This window comes from Thalassophryne amazonica, chromosome 4 (assembly GCF_902500255.1).
Source record: "Thalassophryne amazonica chromosome 4, fThaAma1.1, whole genome shotgun sequence".
Taxonomy (NCBI): domain Eukaryota; kingdom Metazoa; phylum Chordata; class Actinopteri; order Batrachoidiformes; family Batrachoididae; genus Thalassophryne; species Thalassophryne amazonica.
The window spans coordinates 19,215,349-19,231,513 of NC_047106.1; the positions used below are offsets into that span (position 1 = coordinate 19,215,349).

A 16,165-nucleotide genomic window follows, 5' to 3' on the forward strand; every position below is an offset into this window, starting at 1 on the left:
CTTCTTGTTATTTTTGGTTGTTACACGTGCAGGAGTAGGAAGGAACTGCATTTAATGCACCTTGAACAGTTTTAAAAATTGACAGAAAATTGCTAAATGTACAATATTTATAAATGATAAATGTAAAACCACTTTTCCCACCTGTTGAAAATTTATAAGATAAAACTTTATTGTCCATAAAATGGAAATTTGACTTACATGAGCTGCCGAAGCCCCAAGACATAAAAAACACATCAAACATTCATCATAAAACATTCAACATAAAATAATTTTAAAATTAGTATGTGGTCTGCAACAATGTGTTCATTTGGTCTCCCTCTGATTTAAAAGTACAATGGAGTGTGGCACAAATGAGTTCTTGTATCTATTCCTGCTGTAGTGATGCACTCTAAAGCGCTTCCCAGAAGGAAGAAGCTCATATTCACTGTTCAGAACATGGGCTGAGTCCGCAAGTCATAAGGTTTGTTTCCTGCATAGCTCTGTGAATTTGTTCTCTACCGAGTGACCCACAATTTTGGAGCAGATGTTGAGGAGTCTCAGTATCCTGTTCTTCAGCTGCACTGAGAGGCCACAGAACCACACAGAGCTGCCATACAGCAAAACACTCTGAATGGTAGCTGCATAGAACTGGTCCAGAATGACTGGACTGGCTCCAAAGGTTCGGAGTCTCCTTAAAAAGTATATTCTCCGCTGCAGCTTGTTGCACAGGTAGTCTATGTAAACACTCCAGGAGAGGGCGCTGTCCACATACACTCCTAGATATTTCAATGAGTCAGACTGTTTGATCTCCTGATGTATGACCACAGGAGCAGTGGTGAATTGAGGTTGGCCAAAGATGATTTCCTCAGTCTTGGCCAAGTTTATAATGAGTGCGTTCTGGTAAGAAAGTTTTATCAGCGGTTTTTACGTTATGTTGTCCTCAGAAAGAGTTTAGGTGCAGTTGGGTTGAAAAAAGTGTTGCTAACACGTCACGGATCAGCGGTTTTTATTGAGGAGACACACAGTGGCTCAGTTTTAAATAAAGGGACAAAAAGCAGAAAAATGTCTTTGTAAAGCACAGTGCAGATGTGCTGTTATCACTGCGCTTTGAGAACCCACTCGCAGCTCGTTGAAAGTGGGTGAAGTGGACAGTTTAGTCGAACCCCGACCCCCTGCCCACGGACCAAGTTTAATGCTGAAATCAACCCACAATGCAAAAGTAATAGTAACACACAGTGACTTGGAGAAGTAACTTTAATCTGAATACTGGTTTGGAAAGTTTAAGGCGTTAAATTACTCATTACTGAAAAAAATGGTCAGATTAGAGTAACGCGTTACCAGCATCACTGCTTGGCAGTGAGATTCATGTCTCTAGGTTCTCAGCCTTTGAAATCAGGTCATGGCTGGAGATGGAGTTATGAGGTTACAGGGCAGTCTTTAGGGTCCTGGTGCTTCCTGTCTTACTTGTGGTTGTGAGACTTGGATACTAACCAGCGACCTAAGGTCACGACTGGGTGTCTTTGGTACTAGGTCCCTTTGGAGGATCCTTGGGTACCACTTCAATTACTCTTTGTCACAGGAGCAGTTACGTATTGTAGGGAGACTTTGAGGAGGAGTATCACTTGCATTATGAAGGAGCACCACTATGACATTTTGGCCATGTGGTACATTTCCTCTGTGCATAATCCATCATGCAGGCGCCTCAGTGTTGATTACTTCAACTGCTGCAAAAAGACCAAGGACACACACACACATGTTTCACCTGGCTGCAATAGATACTTTTGAGAGGTGGGGACAGACCTGTTGTCTGACTGAATGGTTGCCATCTAGAATGCAAGACAGTTCATTAGCATGGTGGATGAAACAATATGTGGCACAACCACATGCTCCCAGATCTGACCTCAGTATTAAAAAAAATAAAATAGGTTGTTAGTTGGAGTATCCAGGGACGTCGGACTGGGGGGGGGTAAAGGGTACTATGTACCCAGGGCCCAGAGCATGGGGGGGGGGGCACAAAAAACGCATTAAATACATTTTTGTGTTGCATGGTATTAATGTCCATACAATTCATGTTGTAAAAGAATATAATCAATGTATAAATGTTGCAAAACATAATTCTGCTCTAACAATAATATTGAAAGATCTCTGAAGGCCCTTCCACCCCTGCACATTTGTACAATGGTTTAGTCCAGGCGCACAGGCGGCACTCCCCCCCCACACACACACACACGCACATACATCCCAAACGGGATCGGACAGAAAGAGGAGGTGTTTAGTAGTGCTGAAACAACTATTCGATTTAATCGATTATTAAAATAGTTGTCAACTAATTTAGTCATCAGTTAGTTGTTAAATAACTTTGTTTTACCGCAAATGTTTTGCTTCTTCCATATAAATCAACCGTTTCTGCAGCGCGGCTTTGCTTTGAACCTTGAACCAATTGAAGCAGTGATTCGCAGATCGAAGCAGTGCTTCGCAGATCCAAGCAGTGCTTTGCAGATCGAAGCAGTGCTTCGCAGATCGAAGCAGTGCTTCAATCTGGTGCTTTGTTTATTCAGTGTTTTATTTCGCTTAATCTTAATTTTTCTCCACTAAAACCCCAAAGAGCATATGTCTGTGAGTAATATTTACCTTTTTATGTTAATCTGACCTGTTATGGTCTTCTGAAACAGTTGATAGATGTATTTTATAACTTAAAAACGGGACCGATGCTAATGCGTTAGCATGTCTATGGCGTTTTCAATTTTAAAGTTAGCATTAAGCTGTTGCAGCTGTCAGCACATTTGTTTTCTGTATAATAATTCATGGCTCAGCGTTTGTTGTCGTAAAAGAGTCAAATGTATTACAAATTGTAATTTTTATTCAATTTTTTTATATATATCAATAATAGTAATAATAGAAACAACAATAATAGTAATAATAACTAATAATGCCACAATAGAGAAACGGACAAAAAGAATCTGATAAAACAAAACCGAAAAGATTAAACCAACTAACAATGAACATAAATAAATATAGAAATAACTGTTTCCTGTGAACACCTAGTGACTCTTAAACCTCCACTTCATCCATGTTTTATTTGTTTAATGACAATTTGTTTCAGTCAAACCACATCTAAGCTGTGTTTTTACACAAGAAAAAAAATAAAATGCAGTAAACTGCACATTTGCGTCTTTCTTCATGAAAATCTGTTTTTAAAGATCACATATTACACCTTAGTCAGGCCTTTTAAATAGTTTCATGAACTCTTGCTGTAATATGTTGTCAGTGGTTGAGATAGTTGCTGTAGGCATCTAAAAATGCTCATAATCGGGTGAAACCTGATAGAAATCTCTTTGTGGTGTGTCGGTGATGTATGTATGTGCAAAATAAAACAAAACACTACTCCAGGTATGTTTTTGACGAGAATATAACATAACTTTGTTACAAGGTCAAACGTTGATGTTGCGTGATAAAGGCCTTTTAATAATAACTCACTTAAAGAAATAATGGCAAAACTCACATGTAAGTAAAAAACAAAAAAACAAAACGATTAATCAAAAAAATAATCGACCGATGAACTGATTAGTAAAATAATCATTAATTGCAGCCCTAGTGTTTAGGCTGAAATAAAATATGTCTTTCCTAAAAAAATCAAAGTCCGGATTTCAAAAAAGAAGAGAAAAAAGGACAGGGAAAGAAAACTAAATGAGGGAAAGCAGCTGCTAACCAAATTCTTTGAAAGGAGAGGTGAATTTGAAAGCTAGCTATATTGAGTTGGGGGGTCTGGGGGACCAAATTGCACCATTGTGCAATTTGGTCCCCCAGACCCCCCAAACTCAATATTGCTCCCCCAACTTTAAAAAGGGTTCTGGCTCCCAGGTGTGATCAAAGGTATACATGATTTAGACCTGGTTTGACGACGCATTAGAAATTTGGTGTTAATGTGTGCGTTAATAAAAAAGAACATAACAGTGGGGGGGTCTTCAATATGGCTAGTACCTAGGGCCCAGAATTTGGTGCTACGCCCCTGGAAGTATCTCTATGAAGATGTATATTTTCCTTTCCTTCTTTCAGGTCTGTGGACAGGCTTGTTTGTTTGTGGGTTTCTGCAGTCATTATTTTTGATCGTCTACCTCATTAAATTGAATTGGGCCAAAGTCACAATTGAGGTTGGTGTTCAGCACTTAAGTTCTCCCTCTACACTTACCTTTTGTCAACCTCTGAAAGAATAAATATTTACCTTTTCTTATTTTATTTATTTATTTATTTATTTTTATTATTCTTCTTTCCCTGTCTGCAGGCCCGGATCAGAGCTGGAGTTCATGAGAACGCTACAGACACAAGTAAGAGAGACTGCAGTCATAAAGAGTCAAAAGACAATACTAAACTGGGTGGGGGGGAGGGAGGGGCAAAGGGAACTTGGGTTGATGAAATAATTGATGATCATTTACATAAGTAGCACCAAAGGTTTTAAGAAATCTTAACTGTTGTGTGGGCCGCTGAAGAGGAGGTACTGCTGGCCCACCACCACCAGATGGCGCCCTGCTTGGAGTGCGGGCTCCAAGCACGAGAGGGCATCGGAGCCGCTGGAGGTGACAGCTGTCATCAATCAACACCAGCTGTCACCCATCACCACCACTATAAAGACCGGACTGCAACTCCACCTCCTCGCCGAGAAATCGTCTACCATACAGGTAATTTTCTCTGCTGACTTAAACTTTGAGTATTAGTCTGATCTCTTTTTGCAGCCGTTTTCCTGTGGTGTGCCTTATCTGCGGAGTTGGCGTTTGGTGTGGACTGCGACGGCTTCGCCTCACACCCCACTCAGATAAGTGGTTAACTCAGGAGCTGCACGAGTGTGTGATTGGAGGTGGAGGTTCTCCCTCCTTAACTGAACACAGACTGTGGGATTACTGAGTGTGCGGACTCACACTCATCCAGAACTGTTTCTGTTTTCTGCCAGCAGTACCGGGTCTGACTGCTGAAGACAGTGGCCACCTGGAGCGCAGGGCTTGGCGGCTCCAGTGTTCTTCAGGTCCGTTGGTGGTGAGGCTTGTGTGGGTTCCGGCTTCTCTCTCATCGGACGTCTCCTATCTTCGAGCCTGCCACACGTCACCTTTTGTTGGATTGATATAACACATATTTGTATCTGTCTGTATCACGTTGTGCACCTTCACAACATTAAATTGTTACTTTTTGGCTATTCCATTGTCCCTTCATTAACGCCCCCTGTTGTGGGTCCGTGTCACGACACTTCCCCAACAGGATTTCTCGGCCAGCGTCATGGATCCCGAGGGGCATCAACTCGAGCCTGAACGGCCAATGGAAGAGCAAGGTGCACAGGCACCAGCAGGAGGCGTGTTAGGGGAGCTGCAGCAAATACTGACCGCTTTCACTGCTCGGTTGGATCTGGTCACCGAGCAGAACGTTATCCTCAATTGGAGGATGGAGGCTCTCACCGCCAGGGTGGAGGCGCGCGATCAAGGCGCTGCTGCAGCACCTCCTCCTGCTGATCCTTTGTCAGACACAAACGTTCCACTGGTCGTTGAACGACCCCCCCCACCATCCCCTGAAGCATACATAAGCCCTCCGGAGCCGTACGGAGGTTGTGTTGAGACGTGCGTGGACTTCCTGATGCAGTGCTCACTCGTCTTTGCACAGCGTCCCGTCATGTACGCGTCAGACGCTAGCCGGGTGGCTTATGTCATCAATTTGCTTCGAGGAGAGGCACGCGCCTGGGCTACGGTGCTCTGGGAGGAGAACTCACGGCTCCTAACGTCATACGCTGGGTTTGTAAGGGAGTTCAAACAGGTTTTTGATCATCCCAACAGAGGTGAGACTGCTTCGAGCATGCTACTGTCAATGCGACAGGGGCGCCGGAGTGCAGCCGAGTATGCAGTCGACTTCCGCATCGCGGCTGCGAGGTCCGGCTGGAATACCGTTGCACTCCGCGCCGCCTTCATAAACGGACTGTCTCCGGTCCTGAAGGAGCACCTGCTGGCTAAGGAGGAACCGCGGGATTTTGACGGGCTTGTCGACCTGGTTATACGCTTAGACAACCGGTTAGAGGAACACCGTCGGGAGCAGGGCGGGGGGCGTGACCGGGCACGGGCCATCCCTCTTCCTTCCGGGTCCGAAAGGGTGCCGTCGTCCCCACGCTCCACAGCCAGAGGGCCCTGTGTGGCTACAGCTCCCCCTGCTGACGAAGCTATGGACACGAGCAGGGCCAAAATGAAATCAAAGGACAGACAAGGGAGGCAGGCCCGCGGGGAGTTTTTTTTCTGTGGGTCTAACAGTCATATACAGAGGAACTGTCCCAAACGGTCAAACTACAACGCCCGTCCTTAGAAACTGGGCTAAGGGTGGGCCATAACACGCACGCGGGGGAACCCCGAAAATCAGCACGAATCCCAGTCACAATCCTTTGTGAGGATTTAACCCTTCACGCCCCAGCACTTATAGACACGGGGTCAGAAGGGAATCTGCTGGACAGCAGATGGGCAAAGGAAGTAGGGCTCCCTCTGGTGGCTCTGCCTTCCCCTGTGAAGGTACGAGCACTAGATGGCACTCTTCTTCCATTAATCACACACCAGACACAGCCAGTGACTTTGGTGGTGTCTGGGAATCACAGGGAGGAGATAGTGTTTTTTGTAACACCTTCTACCTCCCGAGTGATTTTGGGTTTTCCATGGGTGTTGAAACACAATCCCCGGATTGATTGGCCATCTGGGGTTGTGACGCAGTGGAGCGAAACCTGCCACCGGGAGTGTATAGGATCCTCGGTTCCACCCGGTGAGATAGCTAAGGAGGAGGTCAAAGTCCCGCCCAATCTGACGGCGGTGCCATGTGAGTACCACGATCTTACTGACGTCTTCAGCAAAGATCTGGCACTCGCCCTTCCCCCGCACCGACCATACGATTGTGCCATCAATTTGATTCCGGGCGCTGAGTACCCGTCCAGCAGGCTGTACAACCTCTCACGTCCGGAACGCGAATCAATGGAGACCTACATCCGGGACTCGTTAGCTGCTGGGTTGATCCGGAACTCCACCTCCCCGATGGGTGCTGGTTTCTTTTTTGTGGGTAAAAAGGACAGCGGACTCCGTCCATGCATCGATTACAGAGGGCTGAACGACATTACGGTTCGCAACCGATACCCGTTACCTCTGTTGGATTCGGTGTTCACGCCCCTGCATGGAGCCCAAATATTTACCAAACTTGATCTTAGGAATGCGTACCACCTGGTTCGGATCCGGAAGGGAGACGAGTGGAAGACGGCATTTAACACCCCCTTAGGTCACTTTGAGTACCTGGTCATGCCGTTCGGCCTCACAAACGCCCCTGCGACGTTCCAAGCTTTGGTTAATGACGTCTTGCGGGATTTCCTGCACCGGTTTGTCTTCGTGTATCTAGACGACATCCTCATCTTTTCTCCGGACCCTGAGAGTCATGTCAGGCATGTACGTCAGGTCCTACAGCGGTTGTTGGAGAACCGGCTGTTTGTGAAGGGCGAGAAGTGCGAGTTCCACTGCACTTCTTTGTCCTTCCTGGGGTTCATAATCTCCTCCAACTTCGTCGCCCCTGATCCGGCCAAGGTTGCGGCGGTGAGAGACTGGCCCCACCCAATAAGCCATAGGAAACTGCAACAGTTCCTCGGCTTTGCAAATTTCTACAGGAGGTTCATTAAGGGCTACAGTCAGGTAGTTAGCCCCCTGACAGCCCTGACCTCCACTAAAGTCCCCTTCACCTGGTCAGATCGGTGCGAAGCCGCGTTTAGGGAGTTGAAACGCCGGTTCTCGACTGCGCCAGTTCTGGTGCAGCCCGATCCTACTCGCCAGTTCACAGTGGAAGTGGATGCCTCTGACTCAGGGATAGGAGCTGTGCTGTCCCAGAGCGGGGAGTCCGATAAGGTCCTCCACCCTTGTGCCTATTTTTCCCGCAGGTTGACCCCGGCTGAGAGGAATTATGACGTCGGCAATCGGGAACTCTTGGCGGTGAAGGAGGCTCTTGAAGAGTGGAGACACCTGTTGGAGGGAGCGACGGTGCCCTTCACAGTTTTCACGGACCATCGGAACCTGGAGCGGTTGAACCCCAGGCAAGCCCGCTGGTCACTGTTCTTCGGGCGCTTTGACTTCCAGATTACGTACCGCCCCGGGACCAAGAACCAACGGTCGGATGCACTGTCCCGGGTGCATGAAGAGGAAGTCAGGGCCGAGCTGTCAGACCCCCCAGAAACCATCATCCCCGAGTCCACTGTCGTGGCCACCCTCACCTGGGACGTGGAGAAGACCTTCCGGGAGGCCCTGGCACGGAACCCGGACCCGGGGACCGGCCCGAAGAACAAGCTGTACGTCCCACCAGAGGCCAGAGCTGCGGTTTTGGACTTCTGCCATGGGTCCAAACTCTCCTGTCATCCTGGAGTGCGTAGGACCATGGCAGTAGTCCAGCAGCGCTTCTAGTGGGCGTCTATGGAAGCCGACGTCCGGGACTACGTCCAGGCCTGCACCACCTGCGCCAGGGGCAAAGCAGACCACAAGAGGACCTCAGGACTCCTCCGACCCCTACCGGTGCCTCATCGCCCCTGGTCCCACATCGGCCTGGACTTTGTCATGGGCCTCCCGCCATCCCAGGGCCACACCACCATCTTGACGATAGTGGACCGGTTCTCCAAGGCGGCCCACTTCGTGGCCCTCCCGAAGCTCCCTACGGCCCAGGAGACAGCAGACCTCCTGGTCCACCACGTCGTGCGTCTGCATGGGATACCAGCGGACATCGTCTCAGACCGTGGCCCTCAGTTCTCCTCTCAGGTCTGGAGGAGTTTTTGCAAGGAACTGGGGGCCACTGTGAGTCTCTCGTCCGGGTATCACCCCCAGACGAACGGACAGGCAGAGCGGGCCAACCAGGAGTTGGAGCAGGCCCTCCGTTGCATTACCTCCACGCACCCGACGGCCTGGAGTACCCATCTGGCCTGGATCGAGTACGCCCACAACAGCCAAGTGTCATCTGCCACCGGCCTCTCCCCGTTCGAGGTGTGTTTGGGGTATCAGCCCCCATTGTTCCCGCTTGTGGAGGGTGAGGTCGGTGTGCCCTCGGTCCAGGCCCACCTCAGGAGGTGCCGCCGGGTGTGGCGGACCGCCCGTTCTGCCCTGTTGAAGGCCCGGATGAGGGCCAAGGCCTATGCAGACCGCCGGCGTTCCCCGGCCCCTGCATACCAGCCTGGGCAGGAGGTATGGTTATCAACAAAGGACATCCCCCTTCAAGTGGAATCACACAAACTAAAGGACAGATATATCGGACCCTTTCCCATCACCAAGGTCCTCAGCCCGGCCGCAGTGAAGCTACGGCTGCCAGCTTCACTGCAGATCCATCCTGTTTTCCACGTGTCCCGGATCAAACCATACCACACCTCACCGCTCTGCACCCCTGGACCTGCACCACCTCCTGCCCGGATCATCGATGGGGTGCCGGCGTGGACTGTGCGTCGGCTTCTGGACGTCCGTCGCAAGGGTCGGGGCTTCCAGTATCTGGTGGACTGGGAGGGGTATGGTCCCGAGGAACGCTCCTGGGTGAAAAGGAGCTTCATCCTGGACCCGGCCCTCCTGGCCGACTTCTACGCCCGGCACCCGGATAAACCTGGTCGGGCGCCAGGAGGCGCCCGTTGAGGGGGGGGTCCTGTTGTGTGGGCCGCTGAAGAGGCGGTACTGCTGGCCCACCACCACCAGATGGCGCCCTGCTTGGAGTGCGGGCTCCAAGCACGAGAGGGCGTCGGAGCCGCTGGAGGTGACAGCTGTCATCAATCAACACCAGCTGTCACCCATCACCACCACTATAAAGACCAGACTGCAACTCCACCTCCTCGCCAAGAAATCGTCTACCATACAGGTAATTTTCTCTGCTGACTTAAACTTTGAGTATTAGTCTGATCTCTTTTTGCAGCCGTTTTCCTGTGGTGTGCCTTATCTGCGGAGTTGGCGGTGTGGTGTGCGGACTCACACTCATTCAGAACTGTTTCTGTTTTCTGCCAGCAGTACCGGGTCTGACTGCTGAAGACAGTGGCCACCTGGGGCGCAGGGCTTGGCGGCTCCGGTGTTCTTCAGGTCCGTTGGTGGTGAGGCTTGTGTGGGTTCCGGCTTCTCTCTCATCGGACGTCTCCTATCTTTGAGCCTGCCACACGTCACGTTTTGTTGGATTGATATAACACATATTTGTATCTCTGTATCACGTTGTGCACCTTCACAACATTAAATTGTTACTTTTTGGCTATTCCATTGTCCCTTCATTAACGCCCCTGTTGTGGGTCCGTGTCACGACACTTCCCCAACACTTCTGTGTCTATGTGTGTTTTGACACTGTGGGATCATTTCAGACGCTGCACGGTGACAAACCCTTTGTGTACTCACCAGAAATCTCTCTTAGGAATCCAGATCAGCATATGGAATTCTAGGCTGCTCTTGGGCCATTTTTTTTTCCACGTGACTCTTAAAGATTGTTCACAAAATGCAGTAAAAGTCACGAATGCCACGAATGATACATTCTTGGCCGCTGATCACGAATGTGATGATTTTAGGCAGAGGTGTCAGGTGTCCTCAGGAACTGCTGCAACCTATTACCACACATTATGATTAATGGCACGTGTTACTGGCAAATTATCAAAAACCATTACGCACGGTCAAGAACAATGTTCCGCGTTGTTGCGCACTATCGCATGTAACAGTTAAGTTCTGTCACATTGAGAATGAGGTGAATTGTCTCCACACACACACCCATATTCATCCAAACGTCAGTTTCAGATCGCTCCAGTTTGTTCCTCAAAATCCACAGCAGAAGAACTTTGTGATTGCATGCTTAGTTGGGCTCTGTACCGTGGAGAGGCGCAGAGAGGAGGAGGAGATGGCGAGAGAGCCAGATGTGTGGCTCCATGCGGCTCTCATCTCATGCGTTTTCCCAAACATCAGGCACATGCAGCAGGTGGAACACCTGCAGCAGCACGCCGAGGAGCACTGGAACGAAACTTTTAGCCGACTTGGCGTCACTGTCCTTCTTCAGCATACTGCAGCAATGAAACTGAATGTGGTGCAGCAGGGTTTATTTGTGCGCATGTCAGAGAAGAACGCTGTCACGCTCTATTAAGGATTAACACTAATCAAGACTGATCAACGCGCTCAGTTGCGACCTCCATGACATGAGGTGAAATGAGGGTGGTGCGTGACATTCGTGGAAGATTTTTTGAAAGACAAAAACATGCTCCATGAAAATCACGAATATCACGCACTATTAAGAAACCTATTCAGATGCATTAAGTCACGTTAAGAATGTCAGGGATGTGCTAAGAATGACGCAAATATGACATTCGTAATGCGTCTTGCCTATGTGTAAATACAGCATTAAAGATCATATGGTAGTGCTGCACTGACCGGTTCTTTGTTTTCTCTGTCAGTGTCTCCAGGAACCCCAATACATGACCAAGAGTGCCTGACGAACCAAACGCACGCTGTGGAGGGCGGTGGAAGTGAGGCGGTGCCTGAGGCAGTGATGCTCCCTTTTCGTACCGTGGCACTGCGTCGGGGTCTGGCTGTGGTTGCCATGCTGTCCATCCTGGCTGCAGGAATTGTTCTAAACATAATGATCACGTGGTGATGTAAAAGTGACAGAGTGGAGTATTGACCGAAGTAGCGCCCATACACGCAAGGCTTTGTGTGGATGTCAGCCGGGCAGTGGGGAGGCGTTCACTTGTCAGTACTCTGTGGCGTCATCAATGCTCAAAAACCTTCACCGACTCCAGATCTGTCCACCTGATACTGAGGCTGGTGTGTATCAGGAGGGGAACAGATTCAGCTCCTGCCAGAGGCGTCTTTGTACCACGAACAGTTATATCCCTGTGGAAGACGATGTCCAGAAGGCATTCTTATTTGTTTTTTGTTGTTGTTGTTGTTTTTTTATTAGGATTCAGAAAAAACTTATTTTCTGTAATGGAAATGTGTCATGCACTTACTTATTGTCATCAAGGACATTGTTTTTGGATTTGTCTCGTAATTGCAGCAGTGATTATTATTTTGTGAACGATCAGACTCTGGACCTTAATCCTGAAAAATTGGGAAAAAAAATACATTTGAGCTGCTGTAAAATAATAATAAAATGTAAAATACTGCACATTTTAAAATAAATGGACTGATTTTTACGTCCTCCAAGGACGTAATAAAATCATCGTTTACTTATTTGTTTGTCTGTTAGCAGGATTATATCAAAACTACTGCATGAATTGATGAAATTTGCACCACAGATTAGGCCATGGAAGACTCCATTAAATTCTGGTGCGGTCCAGATCTGGATTCTGGCTCAGGATTTCACTATATATAGGATTTCAAGGATTACATCAAAACTACTTCACTGATTCTCACTAAATTTTCACCACAGACAAATATTAGGCCATGGAAGACTCAGGGTTTACCATTTTGTGAATTAAATATCAGATTGAAACATCTGGATCCAGGTAAGGTCCGGTGTCGCAGAACAAACAGTCCGCCCCTAAAAATTGGTCCACCTTTTGCATCTGCGCATGCGTCATTTCGGACCACAGCAGCACGTCTAGACGGAGTCTCTTCACTCAAAGCAATGGATTAATGTGATTATTAACCATCAGATGATAAAAGTAAATCTTCTTAAATAATTCTAAAGTCAGTTTTAAGCATAAACTAGGCAGTTTTAAGCAGAAACTCTACGAAATTCCGTGACGCTTTGAAATGACTGGTGCGCAGTGAACGCATCAACTAGCAGCTCATTTTTTTGCTTATCTGCTGGTGTGGTATCCCCATCCCCTCATTACCCCATCCCCGTAGAGACGGTGCCTGCTCCCAGACCACCAATAACCAGTAAAAATCTATTTAAGCATAAAAATTCAAAAAGAAAAAATAATATAGCACCTTCAACTGCACCACAGACTAAAACAGTTAAATGTGGTCTATTAAACTTTAGGTCTCTCCCTTCTAAGTCCCTGTTAGTAAATGATATAATAATTGATCAACATATTGATTTATTCTGCCTTACAGAAACCTGGTTACAGCAGGATGAATATGTTAGTTTAAATGAGTCAACACCCCTGAGTCACACTAACTGCCAGAACGCTCGTAGCACGGGCCGAGGCGGAGGATTAGCAGCAATCTTCCATTCCAGCTTATTAATTAATCAAAAACCCAGACAGAGCTTTAATTCATTTGAAAGCTTGACTCTTAGTCTTGTCCATCCAAATTGGAAGTCCCAAAAACCAGTTATATTTGTTATTATCTATCGTACACCTGGTCGTTACTGTGAGTTTCTCTGTGAATTTCTCTCTCAGCTTTCAGGCTCCTCTCCTGTGGAACCAGCTCCCAATTCAGATCAGGGAGACAGACACCCTCTCTACGTTTAAGATTAGGCTTAAAACTTTCCTTTTTGCTAAAGCTTATAGTTAGGCCTGGATCAGGTGACCCTGAACCATCCCTTAGTTATGCTGCTATAGACTTAGACTGCTGAGGTGTTCCCATGATGCACTGAGTGTTTCTTTCTCTTTTTGTTCTGTATGCACCACTCTGCATTTAATCATTAGTGATCGATCTCTGCTCCCCTCCACAGCATGTCTTTTTCCTGGTTCTCTCCCTCAGCCCCAACCAGACCCAGCAGAAGACTGCCCCTCCCTGAGCCTGGTTCTGCTGGAGGTTTCTTCCTGTTAAAAGGGAGTTTTTCCTTCCCACTGTAGCCAAGTGCTTGCTCACAGGGGGTCGTTTTGACCGTTGGGGTTTTACATAATTATTGTATGGCCTTGCCTTACAATATAAAGTGCCTTGGGGCAACTGTTTGTTGTGATTTGGTGCTATATAAAAAAAATTGATTTGATTGATTGATTGAATTTTCAGACCTTTTGTCTGACTTAGTGCTTAGCTCAGATAAGATCATTATAGTGGGCGATTTTAACATCCACACAGATGCTGAGAATGACAGCCTCAACACTGCATTTAATCTATTATTAGACTCAATTGGCTTTGCTCAAAATGTAAATGAGTCCACCCACTACTTTAATCATACCTTAGATCTTGTTCTGACTTATGGTATGGAAATTGAAGACTTAACAGTATTCCCTGAAAACTCCCTTCTGTCTGATCATTTCTTAATAACATTTACATTTACTCTGATGGACTACCCAGCAGTGGGGAATAAGTTTCATTACACTAGAAGTCTTTCAGAAAGCGCTGTAACTAGGTTTAAGGATATGATTCCTTCTTTATGTTCTCTAATGCCATATACCAACACAGTGCAGAGTAGCTACCTAAACTCTGTAAGTGAGATAGAGTATCTCGTCAATAGTTTTACATCCTCATTGAAGACAACTTTGGATGCTGTAGCTCCTCTGAAAAAGAGAGCTTTAAATCAGAAGTGCCTGACTCCGTGGTATAACTCACAAACTCGCAGCTTAAAGCAGATAACCCGTACGTTGGAGAGGAAATGGCGTCTCACTAATTTAGAAGATCTTCACTTAGCCTGGAAAAAGAGTCTGTTTGTTGTGAAAGTGTCGTGACACGGACCCACAACAGGGGGCGTTAATGAACGGACAATGGATAAGCCAAAAGTAACAATTTAATGTTGTGAATCGCACAACGACGTACAGACAATAACAATATGGTGGACTGTCAATTATACACCAGGTGACGTGTGGGCAGGCTCGACGATAGAAGATGCCTGGCGAGAGAAGAGCCGGCTCCCACACAGCTTCCACCACCAATGGAGCTGAAAAACACCGGAGCCGCCAAGCCCTGCGCCCCAGGTGGCCGCTGTCTTCAGCAGTCAGACCCGGTACTGCTGGCAGAGAACAGAGACAGTCCTGATGAGTGTGAGTTCGTACACTCAGTAATCCCACAGTCTGTATTCAGGAAGGAGGGAGCACCTCCACCTCCAATCACACACTCATGCAGCTCCTGTCTAATCACTTATCTGGTTGGGGTGTGAAGCGAAGCCGTCGCTGATCACACCAAACGCCAATCCCACAGATAAGGACACCGTCACAGGAAAACGGCTGCAAAAGAGTTCAGACTATTACACAAGGTTTTGTTCAGCAGAGAAAATTACCTGAATGGTAGCTGATTTCTCGGCGGGGAGGTGGAGTTGCAGTCCGGCCTTTATGGTGGTGGTGATGAGTAGTGGATGAGTGACAGCTGGTACGGATGATGAGTGACAGCTGTCACTCCTGGTCGCTCCGACGCCCTCTCGTGCTTGAAGCCCACACTTCAAGCAGGGCGCCATCTTGTGGTGGTGGGCCAGCAGTACCTCCTCTTCAGCGGCCCACACAACACTGTTGCTCTATAAAAAAGCCCTCTGTAAAACTAGGACATCTTACTACTCATCACTAATTGAAGAAAATAAGAACAACCCAAGGTTTCTTTTCAGCACTGTAGCCAGGCTGACAAAGAGTCAGAGCTCTATTGAGCCGAGTATTCCTTTAACTTTAACTAGTAATAACTTCATGACTTTCTTTGCTAATAAAATTTTAACTATTAGAGAAAAAATTACTCATAACCATCCCAAAGACGTATCGTTATCTTTGGCTGCTTTCAGTGATGCCGGTATTTGGTTAGACTCTTTCTCTCCGATTGTTCTGGCTGAGTTATTTTCATTAGTTACTTCCTCCAAACTATCAACATGTCTATTAGAGCCCATTCCTACCAGGCTGCTCAAGAAAGCCCTACCATTAATTAATGCTTCGATCTTAAATATGATCAATCTATCTTTATTAGTTGGCTATGTACCACAGGCTTTTAAGGTGGCAGTAATTAAACCATTACTTAAAAAGCCATCACTTGACCCAGCTATCTTAGCTAATTATAGGCCAATCTCCAACCTTCCTTTTCTCTCAAAAATTCTTGAAAGGGTAGTTGTAAAACAGCTAACTGATCATCTGCAGAGGAATGGTCTATTTGAAGAGTTTCAGTCAGGTTTTAGAATTCATCATAGTACAGAAACAACATTAGTGAAGGTTACAAATGATCTTTTTATGGCCTCAGACAGTGGACTCATCTCTGTGCTTGTTCTGTTAGACCTCAGTGCTGCTTTTGATACTGTTGACCATAAAATTTTATTACAGAGATTAGAGCATGCCATAGGTATTAAAGGCACTGCGCTGCGGTGGTTTGAATCATATTTATCTAATAGATTACAATTTGTTCATGTAAATGGGGAA

General features: G+C 47.0%; 1 protein-coding gene across 3 annotated transcripts in view; it reads left to right on the plus strand.

Moving 5' to 3' along the window:
- The window catches only part of LOC117509465 (multidrug and toxin extrusion protein 1-like), a 52,393-nt gene extending 40,272 nt beyond the window's left edge, over window positions 1-12,121 (plus strand). For all 3 annotated transcript variants that reach the window (XM_034169166.1, XM_034169168.1, XM_034169167.1), the window contains 3 exons: window positions 4,036-4,130; window positions 4,262-4,304; window positions 11,399-12,121. In XM_034169166.1, coding sequence (XP_034025057.1) covers window positions 4,036-4,130; window positions 4,262-4,304; window positions 11,399-11,598 — 338 coding nt within the window. In that variant the 3' untranslated portion in view covers window positions 11,599-12,121. The remainder of the gene's footprint in view (window positions 1-4,035; window positions 4,131-4,261; window positions 4,305-11,398) is intronic.
- Window positions 12,122-16,165: the final 4,044 nt, after the last annotated feature.